Source organism: Etheostoma cragini, chromosome 8 (assembly GCF_013103735.1).
Source record: "Etheostoma cragini isolate CJK2018 chromosome 8, CSU_Ecrag_1.0, whole genome shotgun sequence".
Lineage (NCBI taxonomy): Eukaryota > Metazoa > Chordata > Actinopteri > Perciformes > Percidae > Etheostoma > Etheostoma cragini.
In genome coordinates, this window is record NC_048414.1 from 12,780,342 (window position 1) to 12,797,634 (window position 17,293).

Genomic DNA, 17,293 nt, shown 5'->3' on the forward strand with positions numbered 1-17,293 from the left:
TTTTCTTTTTCTTTTTTAATGTTTTAATGTTTATACCATATTTATGCTATACATCTCTGCAACACCACAAAAACAAAACCCATCTATATTATAAGAGAAAAAACTTTCACTCAAGCATTTTTGACAACAGAACATTCATAATGTATGTTATTGGGATTGTGTCTGCGTCATGATAATTTATTTATAGGACTACAAAACATTCAAATTCAGTATTCACAAAATTTTAGATTTGACATAGTCAGGATCTTTCAATTGGATCCGAGTACATATTGGCCAGCGGTAGAATGTAACTAAGTACATTTACTCGTGTACTGTAATTAAGTACAAATTTGGGGTAGCCAACTTGTAATTTACTTTAGTCGTTTTTTTATGCCACTTTCTACTTGTAGTCCACTGCATTTCACAGGGAAATAATGAAGAGAAGAGGGAGGAACTGCCAGCAAGATCAAACTTCTCTCCCATTAGCAGCAACAGCAGCAGCAGCGTGCTGTGTGTTTGTGTGTGTGTGTGTGTGTGTGTGTGTGTGTGTGTGTGCAGTCAAATCCTAGTGCAAATGCGCAGCGAGAAAGACCTCCCCGGTCTACATTGGTTCAGTGTTTGGAGCCTATAACCTGTGGGTCGCTGCACCGCGGTGAAAAGCATGAAAACTGGGATCCAGCAGTTCAAGAGTGAGAGAAAGGTGCGCACCAAAGAACTGAACCCTCAGGGTGAGCACCGATAATAAGCTTTTATTTGGCTTCCTTATTGCAAAATGCACGTGAGTTTTTTTAATTTCTTTATGCATAGTTTAGGTTAGGGGGTTTAACTTCTGTAACTTTATTGCATGCATGGGACGTGCACTAAGTGTCAAATATTCTATAGCCAGGCTACTTAAAAGTGGGACTCAGTTAAGTCTTACTTCTGGACAGTTAAATGGCTGTTCTTGTTTTTTTTTTTAGATACATTTTTCTCAAAAGTAATTCAAGGCATATTTAATTACACAGAATCTGACATATTTTCCTCACTTGCAGCTATCAGTAATTTCGTTGGTTTTAATTAGTGGATGCTCTACAGTATTTCAGTCATAACTCATCAAGCGTCCTCCTTTCATCCTATTTCCAGAGTGATTAAATGTCTCTTGTGGCTGTTTTTATTTGTGACCGTTGTTGTAAAGAAGGAGACAGTTTTAAAATCCTTTAACAGTTGTAAATGAAATGTGCTGCAGAGTGTTTGAAGATGGCCAATGAAACGCAATCCAAAACCAATGTATTGCACTAAATTCAGACATAGCAACAACATATCTTTATGGTGCAGGAATAAGTAAGTTGTGATTTTGAAATGCAGTTTGATGATGGTGAAAATGTTTACAACACATGGGTCTTTATTAATAGGCCTGAGGCTGCCTATATTACTTTGAAATTATTCTCTGCAATGTCATAGCTAAGGATTTATGACCCTGGTGCACTGATAAACACAAGAAAAGTTATTGGAATGTGTGACTTTTTTAACAAATGTTGTGGTGTAGGCATATTGTAAAGTTTAACGTTAGATCCTTTTATTGATATTTTCTCATAGAGACTTTGTACTTTACTGACTACAGCTGAGGATTACAATTTGATACTTGTAAAAAAAACACTGACTCAAAAAACTCACTGTACTTATCTGCAGTAGACATGCTGAGTTATCTTGGTCAACTCAATCTTGAGATCAGTTTACTGTTGTTCAGTAGAGGAGAAATGCACGAAGAACAGCTATTGTGAAGACAGAGCTACTCTTGTTTTGTTTTTTCTAATTTATGTGATTCAGCAGTTGCAATTCCCATCCATGTGCCTGTCCTGGAGCAATTTGAAGCCAACTGTGGTAGGTTATGATGGCTTTACTGAAGCCATGACGCCTGTCTCTGTATAATCAAATATCTCTGGGCTATGTAGTTGATGTTTTTCGGATTCTAATGCTGAGCCTTTAATGTCAGACTCTGAATCTGAATCTGACAGATATATCAAATGCATGTGTTTTATTGACACTCGTGAATGGGTTCTTATGAATGAGCCTTGTTCTGTGAGACATGAGATGTTGTCCCAGTGTCCTTGTTCTGTCTGTTAGCTTGCACCACAGTGGATGTGGGAATGTAGCACCTCTGTATGAGTGCTGCGCTCCAGAGTTTAGTGTGTGTACGCAACGAGGAACTCTTGTCTTCAGTAAGATAAGACGACCTTGGTTGGACATCAAGGTCCTGATGTCCAGTGTGGCACCAGAGTGTGATTTGGTTACAGCTAACTCTAGAGGGACCTTGAAATGTTACACAGCTTTAAAGGTCAGATTCCTCACATTGTGTTATACTCCCTTGGTATTCAGAGGACATTTTCAGCCATCACAGACTGTGAACTTATTGCTCATGGCAGCTTTACTTACTTGTTTGAATAGGATCTTCCTGTAATTTGCATCTAGTATCCTGGTGCTTTTTGCCTATCTGACATATAAGATCTTACTGCTTGTGTGTTAGCTGGAGGCAAGAGGTTTTTAAAGTTTTTAAAGTTAAAGTTTTAAAGTTTTTAAACAGCTGGATTTCCTTATCAGAATGGGCATTGTATTTAGCCCACTCTGTTTCTTTACTGAAGTCTGAGCAAAGAATTTAGCAGCAAAAAGAAAAATAGAAAGGATGAGGTGGGACAAAAAAAATCACATTAATCATCCTCATCCTCATCTATGTTGACATCTAAGTTTTCTGAATGTAAGAATGGAACAGTTTAGATGTCTCTGTCAGCTCAAACTTTAATGTGGCACAAGCCACCTTTTAAAAGAACCCCATCCTTAAACCTTCCTTAAAGAGTCTTTGCCCACTTAATTCAACCTTTGTCTTCCTTATTCTTAAAATGATTAACACCAAACACTCTTTCCACGCTAGGTCTTACATCAGGTGCACAGTGGTTGTTGTCAGTTACTCACTTGTCTCAGCAACAAATCCACTAATGGAGTGACACTGGATTGAGATATGAAAGATTTTCACATCGTAGCTCAGACAGTGAACGCTTGGCACACTGTAGCTCCATATTGGAAAAGTCTGTTAGAAATATGTCATTTACTCATTGACTTCACTTTGCAGGCAGTGAGTAGCTGTTAAATGTCACTCTGCATATTGATGTCAAATGGAGTCTCTCCTACAAGCTGTGATGTCAGACAGGCTACAGTGTCTGCTGGATTGGATTAATTAGGATTCTATGATAGACTGTATCTGTAATCTGAAGAAGCTTTTCAATTTGAGTCTGCTGTATGTTGTCTGAAAAATGTCCATGGACATTTATAAGATATTACAAGATTCACATGTGAAGTATTGACTGCCGATCTGCTGTACTGTATTATACAAATGCTACTTTTATTGTGTGTATTTCCATATTGATTTCCTATGTACAGTACATATAGACAATGAGATTCTCCATGCAAACTCACATTGAAGATTAACACTGCATCTCTGTCTGTGTCGTCTTTGTGCTTCTTGTCCTCCTCCCCTTCCTCAGGCCATCAATAGGGAACCATGTGCAGCTCCCTGAGCCCCAAACAGCCCAGTGGCCCCGACCTCACAGATATGCAGCAGTATCACCAGTGGCTGGCCAGTCGACATGAAGCCAGCCTCCTGCCCATGAAGGAAGACCTGGCCCTGTGGCTCACTAATATTCTTGGTAGGAATCTCTTAAGCAACACATAACTACTAGACTTGATATAGACTAGATGCTAATAAGTATGCCTTCCCAAATACCTTTGCTACTCAATCAATCTAAAATTGTTCTTAATGGAAACTGTGGGATCATGAGTCAGCATCAGGGTTATTTCAGATAATTTATTAGGCTAAATTATCCAGGCTCAGTTCAATTAGCAGTAAAACATTGATTTACACCAACAAAATGGTCCTATGTGGTATCAAAATGTTTACTTTAATCTGTTGGTATTTGTTAACAGGTTTTCTTGGAAGAATATCATGCAATACACATGCTTTAAAATAGTTATATTTATTTAAGTACAAAAAGTTGTTGCTGAGTCATTTAACACCCTGTCCTATAAATAGCTTGGCTTTGAATGTTCTCATATTCATCATTAATTGACCTGGCATTGCTGATATAAACAACTTTTGCAGGGGACTGGAATCAATCTGATCCTCATTACAAACTATTTTAAAGTCAGTAGAATGTTTGAACCAGTTTCCCTGTTCTCACACTCTCTCATAGCTTGTCCTTAATTGAATAATGGCTGTCATTAGGAGTTCTCGAATAATGCACAGCCATAAGCAGCAGAGGGAACATCAGTAGAAGCTTTGTGCAAGTCTGCTATTGCATAATAAATCACCCTGTGCAGTGTACTTATTCAATAGTGCAATTACACAACAAATTCATGAGGCACTCTGAGGATCTGATTTGAATTAAGTGACTTTCATTTAATTGGGTGAATGCGTTGAGTTAACTTACAGGTTAACACATGGCCAACTCAGTATGGTTCATATGAACATGGGGGAATGCCAATTTGCAGGTTTAACTGTGGCACCAGTAAGCAACCAGTGTCTACTCAACAATGTAGTTGTTAGCTAAAAACAATTCAAATTACTTTACTAGAATATAAGTGACAATGTAAGAATCCAGCTATGGTTTGCTGAATTTCCAAGAAGCTAACTGTCTGTTCACTAGTATTTCATGTATCTATATTTTAAGATGTGTTAAAAAAGTTTATAATCTTCAAGAAACGAGGCAGTCTGCTGATGCACGTCACTATTAGTGGCGTTTCTTCAAAATGTACTTTTGATATATAGGATGTGTAGCTGCACTTGATATGGTTAAGTTCATTTACGCATTGTCTGTGAGTTTCTCCATGAAACGACCTGCAGACTGTACACAGTCCCAACATTTTTTTTCAAATATCTTATCTCTGGCGACCTGGGTATTTGCAGTTAAACCAGCTGAGACACAAACCTCTGGTCTCCTGTGGTGAGGAATTAAGTACCAAAAAAGATAAGCATCCACATGTTTGCAGTAAATACACAGGGACCAATCAGTTTGTTGGTTTAGACCCATGTTCTGAGTGTTTAGCCCCTTAACATTGTAAGAAAGAAGTGGCTGATATGCTAACAAGGTTTATGGTTTCAGGTGGGAGGAGCAGTGCAGCATAACAAGTCCACTGATTGAGTGGGAGCCGGATGCTTTGTTATAATGATGAGTCACATTGCTGTTGTGATGGGGGGGTTGAAGGAACTAAGCAACTTATAGGAGTGACTATTTGAGTTGAAATGTTTCTCTCAGAGGCCTCTGGAATATATTTTCCTCACATAGTGAGGAGCGAGGGAGAGTTTGAGCGCATACGACAGGAGCTCCCTGAGTATTTTTCAAGATTTCAATCTCTCTTTTCTGGCCTCAATTACAACATTTGGAACTCATTAAATTTTAAAAACCCCCAGACCCCTCGTCCTATAAGAAACAGAAAGGGGATTTCTTTTCTTTTTTTTTAAATCTCTGCAGTTTCTTTCCACAGACACCCCCCTGCCACCACCTCCTATTCACAATGATCTAACTATAAAGGAATGGTCCTCTGGAAGTCAGTCAACTGGACACCACATGTTGATCACCAATCTAGCTCTGCAACTGTGCAAGATAATGAGACATAATATGCACAATCAGATGCCCCCTTTTCATGTGATCTTGTCCTTTCCAATTCACAGTGTACTACTAGAAATCCCCCCTAGGTTCCAGAAGTCATGTTGTAAACTGTGCATATTTGGCGTCTGCAGAGCTGTCTCAGCAGCACTGTTAACCATAATCAGTCAAGCATTTTCTGAGAGTCAATAACATTGCATCAGGTTCAGCTTCAACTGGGAATGGACTGGAGAATACATTTAATTTTTTTTAACTTTATTTTAAAATGAACATTTTTTGGTTGAATTTATTGCTGGATTTCTGCTTTCTTTATGTGTCCCCTGGTCAGGTCTGGAAATCACCGCTGAGAGCTTTATGGATCGCTTAGACAATGGCTTCCTGTTGTGCCAGCTGGCTGAGACACTACAGGAGAAGTTCAGGCAAAGTAATGGAGACCTGTCTGCCTCTGGCAACAGCAAGGTACAGAGAAACCTAAGGATTACAGTAGTCTGGCCTGATGACGGTTACAGTGTAAACACTAATGTGGAAGCCAAATCTTTGCTGAAAGTGTTCCTGAATTGACTGAGTTCAATGTAAATGATTTGACGGAGGATTGATACTGAGAGGGGAGAGTAACTTGTATTAGATCATATTGATTGACAATCATTATGCTTGATTCCAGACATACTACTGTAAGTAAAACACGCTTTTTTTTTTTAAAACTCAAATTCAAATTTAGTTTTGCCACATAAATCATGAACCAGACTGATTATTGGTTATGGAACCAGACTTGAGACAACAGTATTGAAGTGTTATTGACTCTCCCTGATACAGGAAACAGCACAACCCCAATAGCAGGTTTCCCATAACAAGATCAATAAAAGCTATACTTATAGAGTCCCTCCCATCTAAAAAATTGTTAATATTATAACCTTTGGAGTGTAACACAGACACACACTTAGAAAACATAAAAATGGTAAATAGCATTGTGTTTGATATCCAGCCTGTCCATACTGATTTTGTTACTTGTTGATTGGTTTTGTCAGCTCAGCAGCAACCATGAATCCCAACTTTGCAAGGAGCTTCATAATTTCAGAAAGCAGCGCACAAAGGGTTGATGGGGGATGGGGCCCTGAAGCTTTCAGCAGAAAAAAAAAGAAAAAGACTGGCACATTAACTGGTGGGGCCCCACATCCCCTTTGAGAATTGGCAGAATTGTTAAATGTTCATTTCTTGTAAGCCTTGAGTGAGGGTTTAATTAATTTTATAAGATTAAAGGGTTACGTTGCAAGTTGAAGTCATATGTTTTACTGGGTAATTTTACAGTGTTTAAGAAAACAAACCGAGGGGCACAAATCCTTAGATTGCATCAGCTTCTGAGCTACTGCAAGAAGGTTTGATGTCTTCCACCTATTACTGACCAATCAAAGGAGAAAAATTTGTTTATGTATATCCACTTGTGTCCAGTATTAAGCCCACTTGCATTGACTTTTGACTAAAAGTTTTTTTGATTACTAGCCCATAGGGACCAAACCGTTAAAAAATGGTGATGCTATAGCAATAGCAGAGAGGAGGATCTTACTTTTTTCCAAGTTTGTGATGTTTTCCAACCTACCTGCACAGAAGAATTGTTGGATTTGCAAATTGTTTCTTTGAAATAAAATTGCCTTTAAACCTGAAATTTAGAGGTTAAAAAATACAAATGCTTCTGTCTCTAGTGCCCAATATGGTAAAAGCATTATCTTGTAGACAAGAATAATTGTTTTTTTTTATTTAATATCTGTAATATCCATAGTTATCTGTACCTACGTACACATTGAACTGACATTTGGTACTCAGTGGGACAGAAGGAAACACTGATTAGTTTCTGTTTAGAGACAATGAAGGAAAATACTCTTTTGTTGGCTCTTGAGAAGAGTTGTTGATGTTTGCACTGAGGCGTCACTGTGCTGATGACGGTAAGTCTCCTGATCTCAGTGTGAGTGTTGCAGCACAGATGTGAGGAAATGCTTGAGGTCAGTGACCGTGGGACGACAGAGGATCTACTGAAATAGAGAAGCCTATTGATCGTGGAGGTCAACACACAGAGAGAGTCCTGAGGCAGATTAAAAAAGACAGAAAGTGGTCTACCCTGACCTTTACAATCAAACAAATGTTTTATAGTGTATAGCTACTTGCAGCTCACTTCAATCTCTTTCAGTTTAATGAGCCATGAAAGATTAATCATGCTCTTCATGCCTGATACACTGGACCTCATCAGATGTCATTTTAAATGCATGATTCATATCAAACAATTGTTACTTTATCAGCATATCATGGCATTTTATACACTGTAGTTGTTCACTGTTACATTTGACCACATTAAAGAGAACTTTAATTGGCTATAAAGCTCATTATAAGTTGTGCGTAAAGTGGGACTAAGTGATTCCAACAGAGAGAAACAATAAATTCCTTCGCAGATGCTTGCTCGTCTTCCCACGTGTTTACGTGGGAAGACGAGCAAGCATCTGCGAAGGAATCAATCCATCAATATTGACTGCAGATGCGACTGCAGGTACAACATTACAATTTATTACCATACTACTGACACTCAAAGCAAAGGTTAAACATTTTATAAAACACGCTTATTTGCGTTTTTGTTGAGAGTCACCACTCAATGATACCACTCATTAGATGTAACAGTGGTATGGTCTTCTCATCTAATTCTCAGCAAAAAAGGCAAACCACTGTATTTCCCAAAATGGGAACTATCCCTTTAAAGTGTGCATGTACAGCTGTGAAGGTTGATATGTTGAGAACCTACATAAATCATTTGTAATCTTCTTGAGGGAAAGAATATGTTATATTTAAGCAAAGTACTTCCTTATCCCTACTATTGTTCCCAACTCTTGAAACATAATGTTTTCCAAAGGTTCTCTGCTTTCTGGGCAATTTTTAGATATGTAAAGGTGCAAATAATTCAGCAAGCCGCCACAGAAATAACAACAAGCCATTCTGACTGTTAGATCAAACAAAACTGGCAATGTGGTCGACATTATTTCTTTAGGAATGTAAAGTAATTCAACCACAGAAAGGATCCCAGAAAATGTAAAAAGGAGAGCCTGGAAAGAAAAGAAAAATACCCACAAAAGCCTGCATATTTCCAGCATGAGCTCATTGCACCTTTCTCAAAGCACAGACGCACATATCCTGTATAAAACCACAGTGCGGCGCATAAATCTCTCAGAACAGACCGTGTGGGGGCTGAAACCCATAAGCATGTCATTTGATCCCAAAATCATAGAAGGCCTGGTAAAGAAGCCCGGGTTTTCTAACTCGCCATCTCTCATATTGATCTCAATGGAAAGGTCCTTTCCTGAGCTCATACCAGCAGATGGCGAAGAAATCAGTGTAGATAAAAAGTGTGTGGCTCTATGTTTTGATGGAAACTTACAAGTCACTCACAAGTCAAATGTGAGTCAAGTTACATTTGTTTTCTTTTTATCAAACACGACGTAAAGGTTTGTGTTCAGTTCTGTGTCTTAGTACTATTCATCGGTTAAAGTTTCTTCATCTCAGGTTAATTTGTGTGTAGCATGCATAAATAAATGGACTGACCCCTCTATCTCTCTGGCAGAGTATCCCCCATCAGAGGATACCATGTCGGCAGAGTGCTCCCTCCCGTTCCTTTTTTGCACGCGACAACACAGCCAACTTTCTGGCCTGGTGTCGTAAGGTTGGAGTTGGAGAAACATGTCTGTTTGAGTCAGAGGATTTAGGTGAGTACACTCTTTTACTGCCGTAAAATCGGAACACTAGAAAATCTGAATATTGGACAAACAAGGTAGTCGTTATTCAAGCTTCAGATACAACACAGTCAGTCTCTTTGTCAGACTGCCACTGCCAGGGCATTGGACTCAGACTTCTATCTCCTGTAAATGGCGTGATTGTGCAGGTAGAGTATCACGCAGGTTGGACTGCTTGCCCCTCCTCCCCTCTGAGGCTTAGAGAATTCACATCTCCAGTCTTCACTTCAACTCCTCTGACATTCACAGAAAGCTCACAAGGGAAGCAGTCTGCTGGGAGCAGCTATACTTGACAATAAGGACGAGGGCTTCTGAAATACTGTGCTAAGGCACAACATGTCTGGATAAAACAAAAGGGAGCAGAGGCATTAGGGTGTGGTGTTAATGAGAAACTAGGCCAGGGCTATGCAAATGTTCTCCTCAGCCCAGAGTGGCTACATTATTCTCTCTTCCTCAATCCCACACACACTGTATTATCTATGTCTCTCTAATCTATTGCAAGGATTTCTTGTGTGTAATGTCACTGAAATATGCTCGCCTGGACTGAAATAATCAGAGGTATGGTTAGCAAACCCGCCAGGAACAGAAATACCGAGAATATTCATACAATCTTGTAACTTCTGACTAATGGCTATACAATTTTGTGAAAATACTTGTGAAAAAACAGTAAAAGACTTCTTTCTTTCTTTCTTTGTCTCTCTCTCTTTCTTCTGTTAGTTTTCTGTATGGATTTATCAGTTTAGCAGTAGATGTAACAACACCAGGTTTGCTCTTATACAATGGATTTGTTTGTCTATAATGCATGGTGTGGTGTGTCACGTGTAACTTACATCTTGTCTCACTGCTTGCTCATTTATTCTGTGAGGTTCAAATAAGCAAGTCTTTACACACATGCCACATCTGAACGTTACTCATTTTCATTTGATTTGAAATAACCAGGATTGCAGGGGGGAAGAACTTTGAATGCATGAAGTTCATGAGCTCATTTGTGTTGGAATCTAACCATTGCCTTTTCCAGAAACCATACAATGTCTATAATGTAATTCCCCAAAGCTAAAACATAATCCCTTCCCGTAGTTCTTCACAAGCAGCCACGAGAAGTGTGCCTCTGTCTTTTGGAGTTGGGACGGATAGCATCACGGTATGGTCTTGCTTTTTAAAGTTAGTTTTTATGTATGACCAATTTACCATGTACATTTTAATTCTGCACTTATGGAATGACATTACTTGTTGTTTCCTTGGTCTAGCTACAATGTGGAGCCTCCTGGCCTTATAAAACTGGAGAAAGAGATTGAACAAGAAGAGAAAGCACCTCCACCACCTCCATCACCTGTGTCCCCAGCTCAGCCCCTTCCTCTATCTCCGTCTTTATCTCCATCCCTGTCTCCTTCCCCATCTCCAACTCCTACCAAAGTCAGTTCCAGCAAGAAAAGTACAGGGAAGCTGTTGGATGATGCTGTAAGTTAGCAGTAGTTAGTAGTAGCCTACCTTTGCCTCTATTTTGGATATTAAGTGGTAAACATCTGTAATATGTTTATCTTTGTGTGTGTTACAGGTAAGACATATTGCTGATGATCCCCCCTGCAGATGTCTGAACAGATTCTGTGTAGAGAGACAGTCACAGGGTCGATACCGTGTTGGGGAGAAGATGCTTTTTATCCGGGTAAGTTTATTTTATGTTTAGATGTATGCAGCATCTGGTGTCAGTTTCAACAGCAATAGGAAATCATTATACAAATTATTTACATAGTTAACCTAAGAATACCACACTGGAAAAAAAATCCTTGTTTCATATTACCAGTACATCGTCTGTACTTAGGTTTCATTTTGAGGTACACATGCTTTTATTTTACCTGCGCTTTAATACATTACAGAGGCTAATATTTTACTTTTTAATCCACTGCATTTATTTGAGAGTTATAGTTACTGATGACTTTACAAATTCATATTTTATATTCAAATCATATAATCAGAACCATCTATCCAAGAGCATAAAAAAAGCATTTAAAAAAATTAGTTCCACTTTGGCCCGCACCAACAAAATGGTTTACACACATCAATGTGTAATAAAGAGTACTTTTACCCACAATACCTTTGCATGTGTTATGTTACTTACGTTTAGCTAATAATCCTTCTGTACTTTTATTTTGAATGGAGGACTTTCACTTGTAATAGGCGATTTTAACATTGTGTAGCTACTTTAATAAAGTAAAGAGTCTGAATACTCATTCTCCCTACTTTCCTTTATTTACGGTTTGCTAGCTTATTGTCCAGCTATGCATCACATTGAGAGAATTAAAAAAGAATATTCTGCAAAGTCATTTCCCTTTGAAATGTATGAACTATAAAGTGGGTAATAATCAAGGGGAGTGCCTGTTTCTATAAACTTAACTGGACATTCACTTTTGGTTTATCACTCTACGTGTTTTATTTGGTTGATATATTTTACAACGTATGACAAGGACAGAGGAAAATCCTCACAAAAATGATACAAGTTTACATTTTTGCTCAGAATTTTACCCCTTCTAATAATTTTAAATCCCTTTTGGGTTGATGACAATAGGGTCTCATACTGCAGTGCAAAACCCTCTCTATTCACACAGCATATGGCAGAATGTTGATACTTGAGCTGGCTTTGGGATGAAAGTAACCCATTGTGTCTGGAGAGCCCGCCTTTGCTGTGAGGTCTCATTTACTGGTAATGGTATTCCGGCAATGTCCATCTTCAGCCAAACATAACGTGGCTCACTGGCTATTAAGGGAAAATACCACCTACACATTTTAATATGATATTAAGTTATTACTTGGAAAATATTTTACTAAGCTTTATCACCCATCAGGCCATTGCATAAATTACGTCTTGTAATCCCCGTGAATCTAGCAGCCCAGGAAATGTTACTCAACTCTCTCTCAGTGGAAAGATAAAGGATATTGGAGGACAATAAATGGAGCCTAACACAGATTAGAGAAGTAGCATTGGTCCCCTTGGGATCCTGGTTACTTGGCAACCCACAACCAGGATTCACACCTCTAAGAATGTGATTCACGCTGACGGTATTTTTCAGATGTAGAGACGTTCAAAAGAGAGTTTACTCTTGGATGTCCTCTGCTGTCAGCCCATTTTATTGCAACGACTAATATTAAATCTCAATCAAATTTCCATTGTTGTAAGGTTTAGATGAACACAGGTGTTTTGTAATATTAGTGAGGACAATAAGGCTCTAATGTCTGAATGACATAAGATACTGTGCAAATTGTAATATTTATCATAAAGTGATGCCTTTTCGATGACTGAATGCTTCAGTCTATGCTGTGTTGCTGAGCAACCAAGGACAAATGGTGAGAAGCTCACAGTGTTGTTCCAACGCAGGCTTCGATAAATATTCTGTATTACCTTGCATGTCAGGACAAGTACATTTTATTTATAAGATAAGATTTAATCACAATTTTTTTTTTCTCTTTTATTTCTTCTTTTAGTGTTATTGTTACATACTTAGTTCTCTTTCATTTCTATGTTATTGTCTTATCTTATGCTAATTTACAACTGCATTTCATTGTGCAATTCTACATTGGAAAATGACAATAGAGCTGAACATTGATCTTTACAATCTGCACAGCATATAACTCCCTGTATGCAAAAATGTAGCCTGATCAGCCTGCACTCTTCACTCAGTCAAAAAACTTTAATTAAAATTCTTTAGATTGTTTTACCCTCCGGCAGCGGCTTCCACTAAAAGGCATGAATACAGAAAGGCTTTTTCAGCGTCTGTAGCAGTGGCATGCAGCGCATATAAAGGGTCTATTCCACAATTATCTGTACATGACTGAGAGACTGACCTTCTCAGCTCTTGGAATAAATGAGGTGCTTGTAGCCTCAACAAGGGAGCAAAGTAACATCAGAGTGTTCGGGAGGAGTGCTGTCCAAGATCAGCCCTGGGCCTCTGTCCTTCTCTGGACTGCAGAGGAGGGAATGGGCTCCAGTGAGAGTCTTGTCCCAAAGCAACGTGATTGAAACCCGTCTGCAACTCACAGGTCCATTAAATCTACAGTCACAAAGCCTGAAGGCCTGGTGCTGTTGATTGGAAGCACTGCCACACCAGTGCTCTCTTGATTGATTCTTTTAAGAGGCTTATAAATGTTGCATGTTATGCTGCTGGAAGGCTGGACACCTCATATCTAGACAGACTGAGGTGACTCATGATGTGGTTTACCCTTTTTATCAAATCATTTAGTTTGGTATTTGTCTGAATCACTCTCCTACTGTTTGTGTTTTTAAAGAGAAAATGTAGCATTCATCCCAATATTCTTGATAATAACCTGTTTGTTTACTATTTCTTCTGAGAAGGGCATTTGGTAAACAAGCTCCTTTTAGAGGTATAATGTTGGGTTAATCAGCTACAGGGGTAAAAAGGCCCCGTAGTGTTTTATGTGCCAACCTCTGGGGAATGTGAGTGTCTGAGCATTGAATATATTAAAGCCTTTTATTTCTTCTTCTCTTTATTATGATGGCCAGTGTTGCCTGGAACCAAACCTTCACATTAAAAACTCCTTGGGTTATTTTTGACACAACTCCTGAGTTAAAAAGGGACCAACTAATTTCTGAGTTATTTCAACCCAGAAAATTATTTTTTGACCCAACTTCTGGGTAAAATACTTAACCCAAATATTTGGTTAAAATAACATAATCCCTACCCTAACTTGGGTTGCTATGCCAGTATGCCTTATTTCAGAAAAGAAAACTTTATTTTACATTGTATTGCACAATTTTACATTTTTGTTGCATTAAATTAAATTAAAATCTATATATAACAAACACACACTTGGACCTATTTATTTTCCTAGAGGGTAGAGAGGGAAGGAGGTGTTTCTTCTTCCTCTTCTTCTGTATTTCTGGCAGAGTGATGTGTATGTTATAGGGACAAGGATGTAATATATTAACTTATTTCTTCTATTTCTTAGTTATCCCATGTTTAGAGGGTGTGTCACTTTATTTCTCCTAGAAATGGTGATACTGTTTTATCATAATGTACACAACACACAAGTGTGACTGTTCATATTATAAACTATGTTGACATGATAATATAATAACTCCATCAAACACACCCCTCCAGCAAAAGGTACGTTAGAGAGAGAGAGAGAGAGAGAGAGAAAGACAAGCCTATAACCCAGAATATGGGTCACTCTTTGAAAAAATAACCCAGAAACCCCAACAACCCATGAATTTGGTCAAAATATTAGCCCTATAATCCATAAAATGGTTACTTGCTGAAAGAATAACCCATCATTTTAACCCAACACAAATAACCCAGAAACTGGGTTGAAGAAATAACCCAGGAGTTTTTAGTGTGTTGAGAATGTGCCCTGTGGCAGGTGGCATTATTTTCAAGCAAATGTTGCAGATTGAATGATGAACACTGCATAATAAATCCTTGGTTAAAAAAAGTGTTTAATGTAGAAAGCCATTGTCTGATGGTCAGTCAGTCGGTCAACCACTTTGGTCCAGACTGAAATATTTCAACAGCTATAAGATGGACTGCTATAAAATATTGTACAGACACTCTTGGTCACCAGAGGAGGAATCCTGAGGACATTGGTGACCCCTGACTCCTTCAGGCCACCAGCAGTTCAACGTTTTCACTTATCCAGTGAAATATCTCAACATCTGCAAGATTGTGTTCAGACATTCATGCCCTCCTCAAGATGAATTGTAGTACCTTAGGTAAATTCCTGCCTTTAATCTAGTGCCAATAAAATTGGGTGTCCAATACTTTGGTTTAAGACCAAATATCTGCAATACTAAAGACATTCCTATCAGCCTCAGCTGTGTTTGATGTTAGTTAACAAATGTTAGCATGTTAAAGTTAGATGGTGAACATGGCAAACACTATACCTTAGCTTGTTAGCATTTTTATGGTGTACATTTACTTCAAAGCATTGCTGTGGCAAAGTAGTATCACAGTGCCTGGCTGTTCATCCTTAGTCTTGTTAAGTTTTTATGTTATTCCATAAATCAAACAATAAGATTTATCAATCATTCTGTTGGTCTGTAGCCTGCTCAACATTAGGCTGTTAAGAGATGGAGAAATCTTCCTTCCAGGGACATCAACCAATCTGGGGGCTCCAACATCAATCAACAATCTCAGACATCCAAGCCATACTTAACTGTTCATTGAACTGCTTGAGAACCAAAGCCTCAATTAGTAAAGTGACATTAGTCTTATAGAAGGAAGGGCTCAGCAACAACCACGTAAAGCTCTCCTTTGAAACGTTGACATCAGAAGTGACCCGATAATCCTTTTTTTTTTTTTCTGCAGATGCTGCACAACAAGCACGTGATGGTGCGTGTTGGTGGAGGCTGGGAGACCTTTGAGAGCTACCTGCTGAAACACGACCCATGTCGCATGCTCCAAATCACCCGGGTGGGGGGTAAGATGTCACCCATCTGCAGCAAGTCCCCCAACATCAAGGACCTCACCCCTGACAGCTACCTGGTGGTGGCAGCCCACTACCGCAGCAAAAAGTGAAGACATGTGACATGTGAAACACTTATACACTTATACAAGGACACAGAAGATGACTCTTTACATTGTTAACTCACTAATGGACATAACATATCCCTGTTTTTATACATATTATGGCTGCAGACACAATAAACTCGATGTTTGTGAGCAGATTAAGCCTGGAATCACACCGGTAGGCCTTAACAATGTGCTTCACTTAGTTTTACAGAACTGAATAATGTGTTAATCATTGCCATATAAATGAATTACAATTAAGTTGATCAGCCCTACCTGGCTGCATTTCTACATGTTAAATGTTTTTTCTGAATGACATTAAGTAAGTAGTAGAGGTTTCAGGGTCCTTAAGAAGCTAGTCTTCCTGGACAACCTGATGTATGTGATAGTAGAAAGCCAGTCAACACTTTCCAGAAGAGCAATGTATCATGTGTCTACTTTTTTTAATTGCAATTTGGCTGATAACGTTATCGTAACTGCCTCACACTACAATGAATACAGAAGTGGCTGTAGTCAGCACCTCAAGTAGCAATTTGAACTTTGACAAAAGTAGACTAAGTGGAAACTTATATATACATATATACTGCTTTAGTATTTTTGGAAAACTGCCAAACCTCCACTAGAAACCAAATATTGGTCTTAAAATGTTATGGCTTTCTCTTTATAATTTTTTTTTGTATTAGGCTAAAAAATGAAAGCAATGTTTACACCGTTTACATGTTAAATGATTATTCTATGAAATGCATTTTTATATTATTATCATTTTAAAAATTACTTATTAGGAAACCTCCTGTTTTATATCATTTCTATTGTAAGAACATGGACAATCACCAGTAAAAGATGCAGTATTTAGTTCATTGATTTATGATTGATAGTATTACAGATTTACTCATTCAAAGTTTTGCAATTATTCAGTGTGTTGCATGTTACTGACCCCTACAGGTAATGCCACCATTGAGACTTAATAATCTTTGTTTAGTTTCTTACAATTCATAGATTCATGAAATTATCCTTCAATGTATTCATTTGTGGAACTTTTCCCCTGGAAAAAATAATAGGTAAGATCAAGATGTAAATATTCAATAAATTCTCAAAAGCTTCATAAGTCGAAATATCTAATCTGTAATTATTTTCCGTGGGACTGGGTAACTCTCTTGACCAAAAATCAAAACTTTAGGGAGGAGTATGCTTTTTTTCCTTTCTTTTTTTAAATATATGCAAGACTAAAAAGATACTTGGTAAATATTTAACAGATCAACTGCAACTAATGAAAGTTCGGTTTTTAGTAAGTATATATATATATATATATATATATATATATATATATATATGATAATTTGAACCATCTCTAACTCTTATCTGAACTTGAATCATGTTTCTATAAAACCGCAATTGTTGTGAA

The 17,293-nt window shown here is 38.1% G+C and overlaps 1 protein-coding gene across 2 annotated transcripts; it reads left to right on the plus strand.

Annotated features, from left to right (window-relative positions):
• The first annotated feature begins 485 nt into the window (after positions 1 to 485).
• Positions 486 to 16,784, plus strand: LOC117949657 (growth arrest-specific protein 2). 2 transcript variants are annotated; one of them, XM_034880136.1, is made up of 8 exons: positions 486 to 707; positions 3,495 to 3,656; positions 5,941 to 6,071; positions 9,208 to 9,349; positions 10,454 to 10,517; positions 10,624 to 10,834; positions 10,932 to 11,039; positions 15,691 to 16,784. In XM_034880136.1, exons 2-8 carry the CDS (start codon positions 3,512 to 3,514, stop codon positions 15,898 to 15,900), a joined length of 1,011 nt encoding a protein of 336 aa, XP_034736027.1. In that variant the 5' UTR covers positions 486 to 707; positions 3,495 to 3,511; the 3' UTR covers positions 15,901 to 16,784. The 2 variants fall into 2 exon arrangements, with proteins under 2 accessions (XP_034736027.1, XP_034736028.1); XM_034880137.1 differs by having other exon boundaries at positions 493 to 679.
• Positions 16,785 to 17,293: the final 509 nt, after the last annotated feature.

What these genes read in the sequence shown, in the direction of transcription:
- LOC117949657 (XM_034880136.1), top strand. Translation starts at nt 3,512, where the DNA reads ATGTGCAGCTCCCTGAGCCCCAAACAGCCCAGTGGCCCCGACCTCACA. An exon ending in GTGGCTCACTAATATTCTTG is followed by an intron (nt 3,657 to 5,940) that starts GTAGGAATCTCT and finishes TCCCCTGGTCAG; the next exon opens with GTCTGGAAATCACCGCTGAG. An exon ending in GTTTGAGTCAGAGGATTTAG is followed by an intron (nt 9,350 to 10,453) that starts GTGAGTACACTC and finishes CCCTTCCCGTAG; the next exon opens with TTCTTCACAAGCAGCCACGA.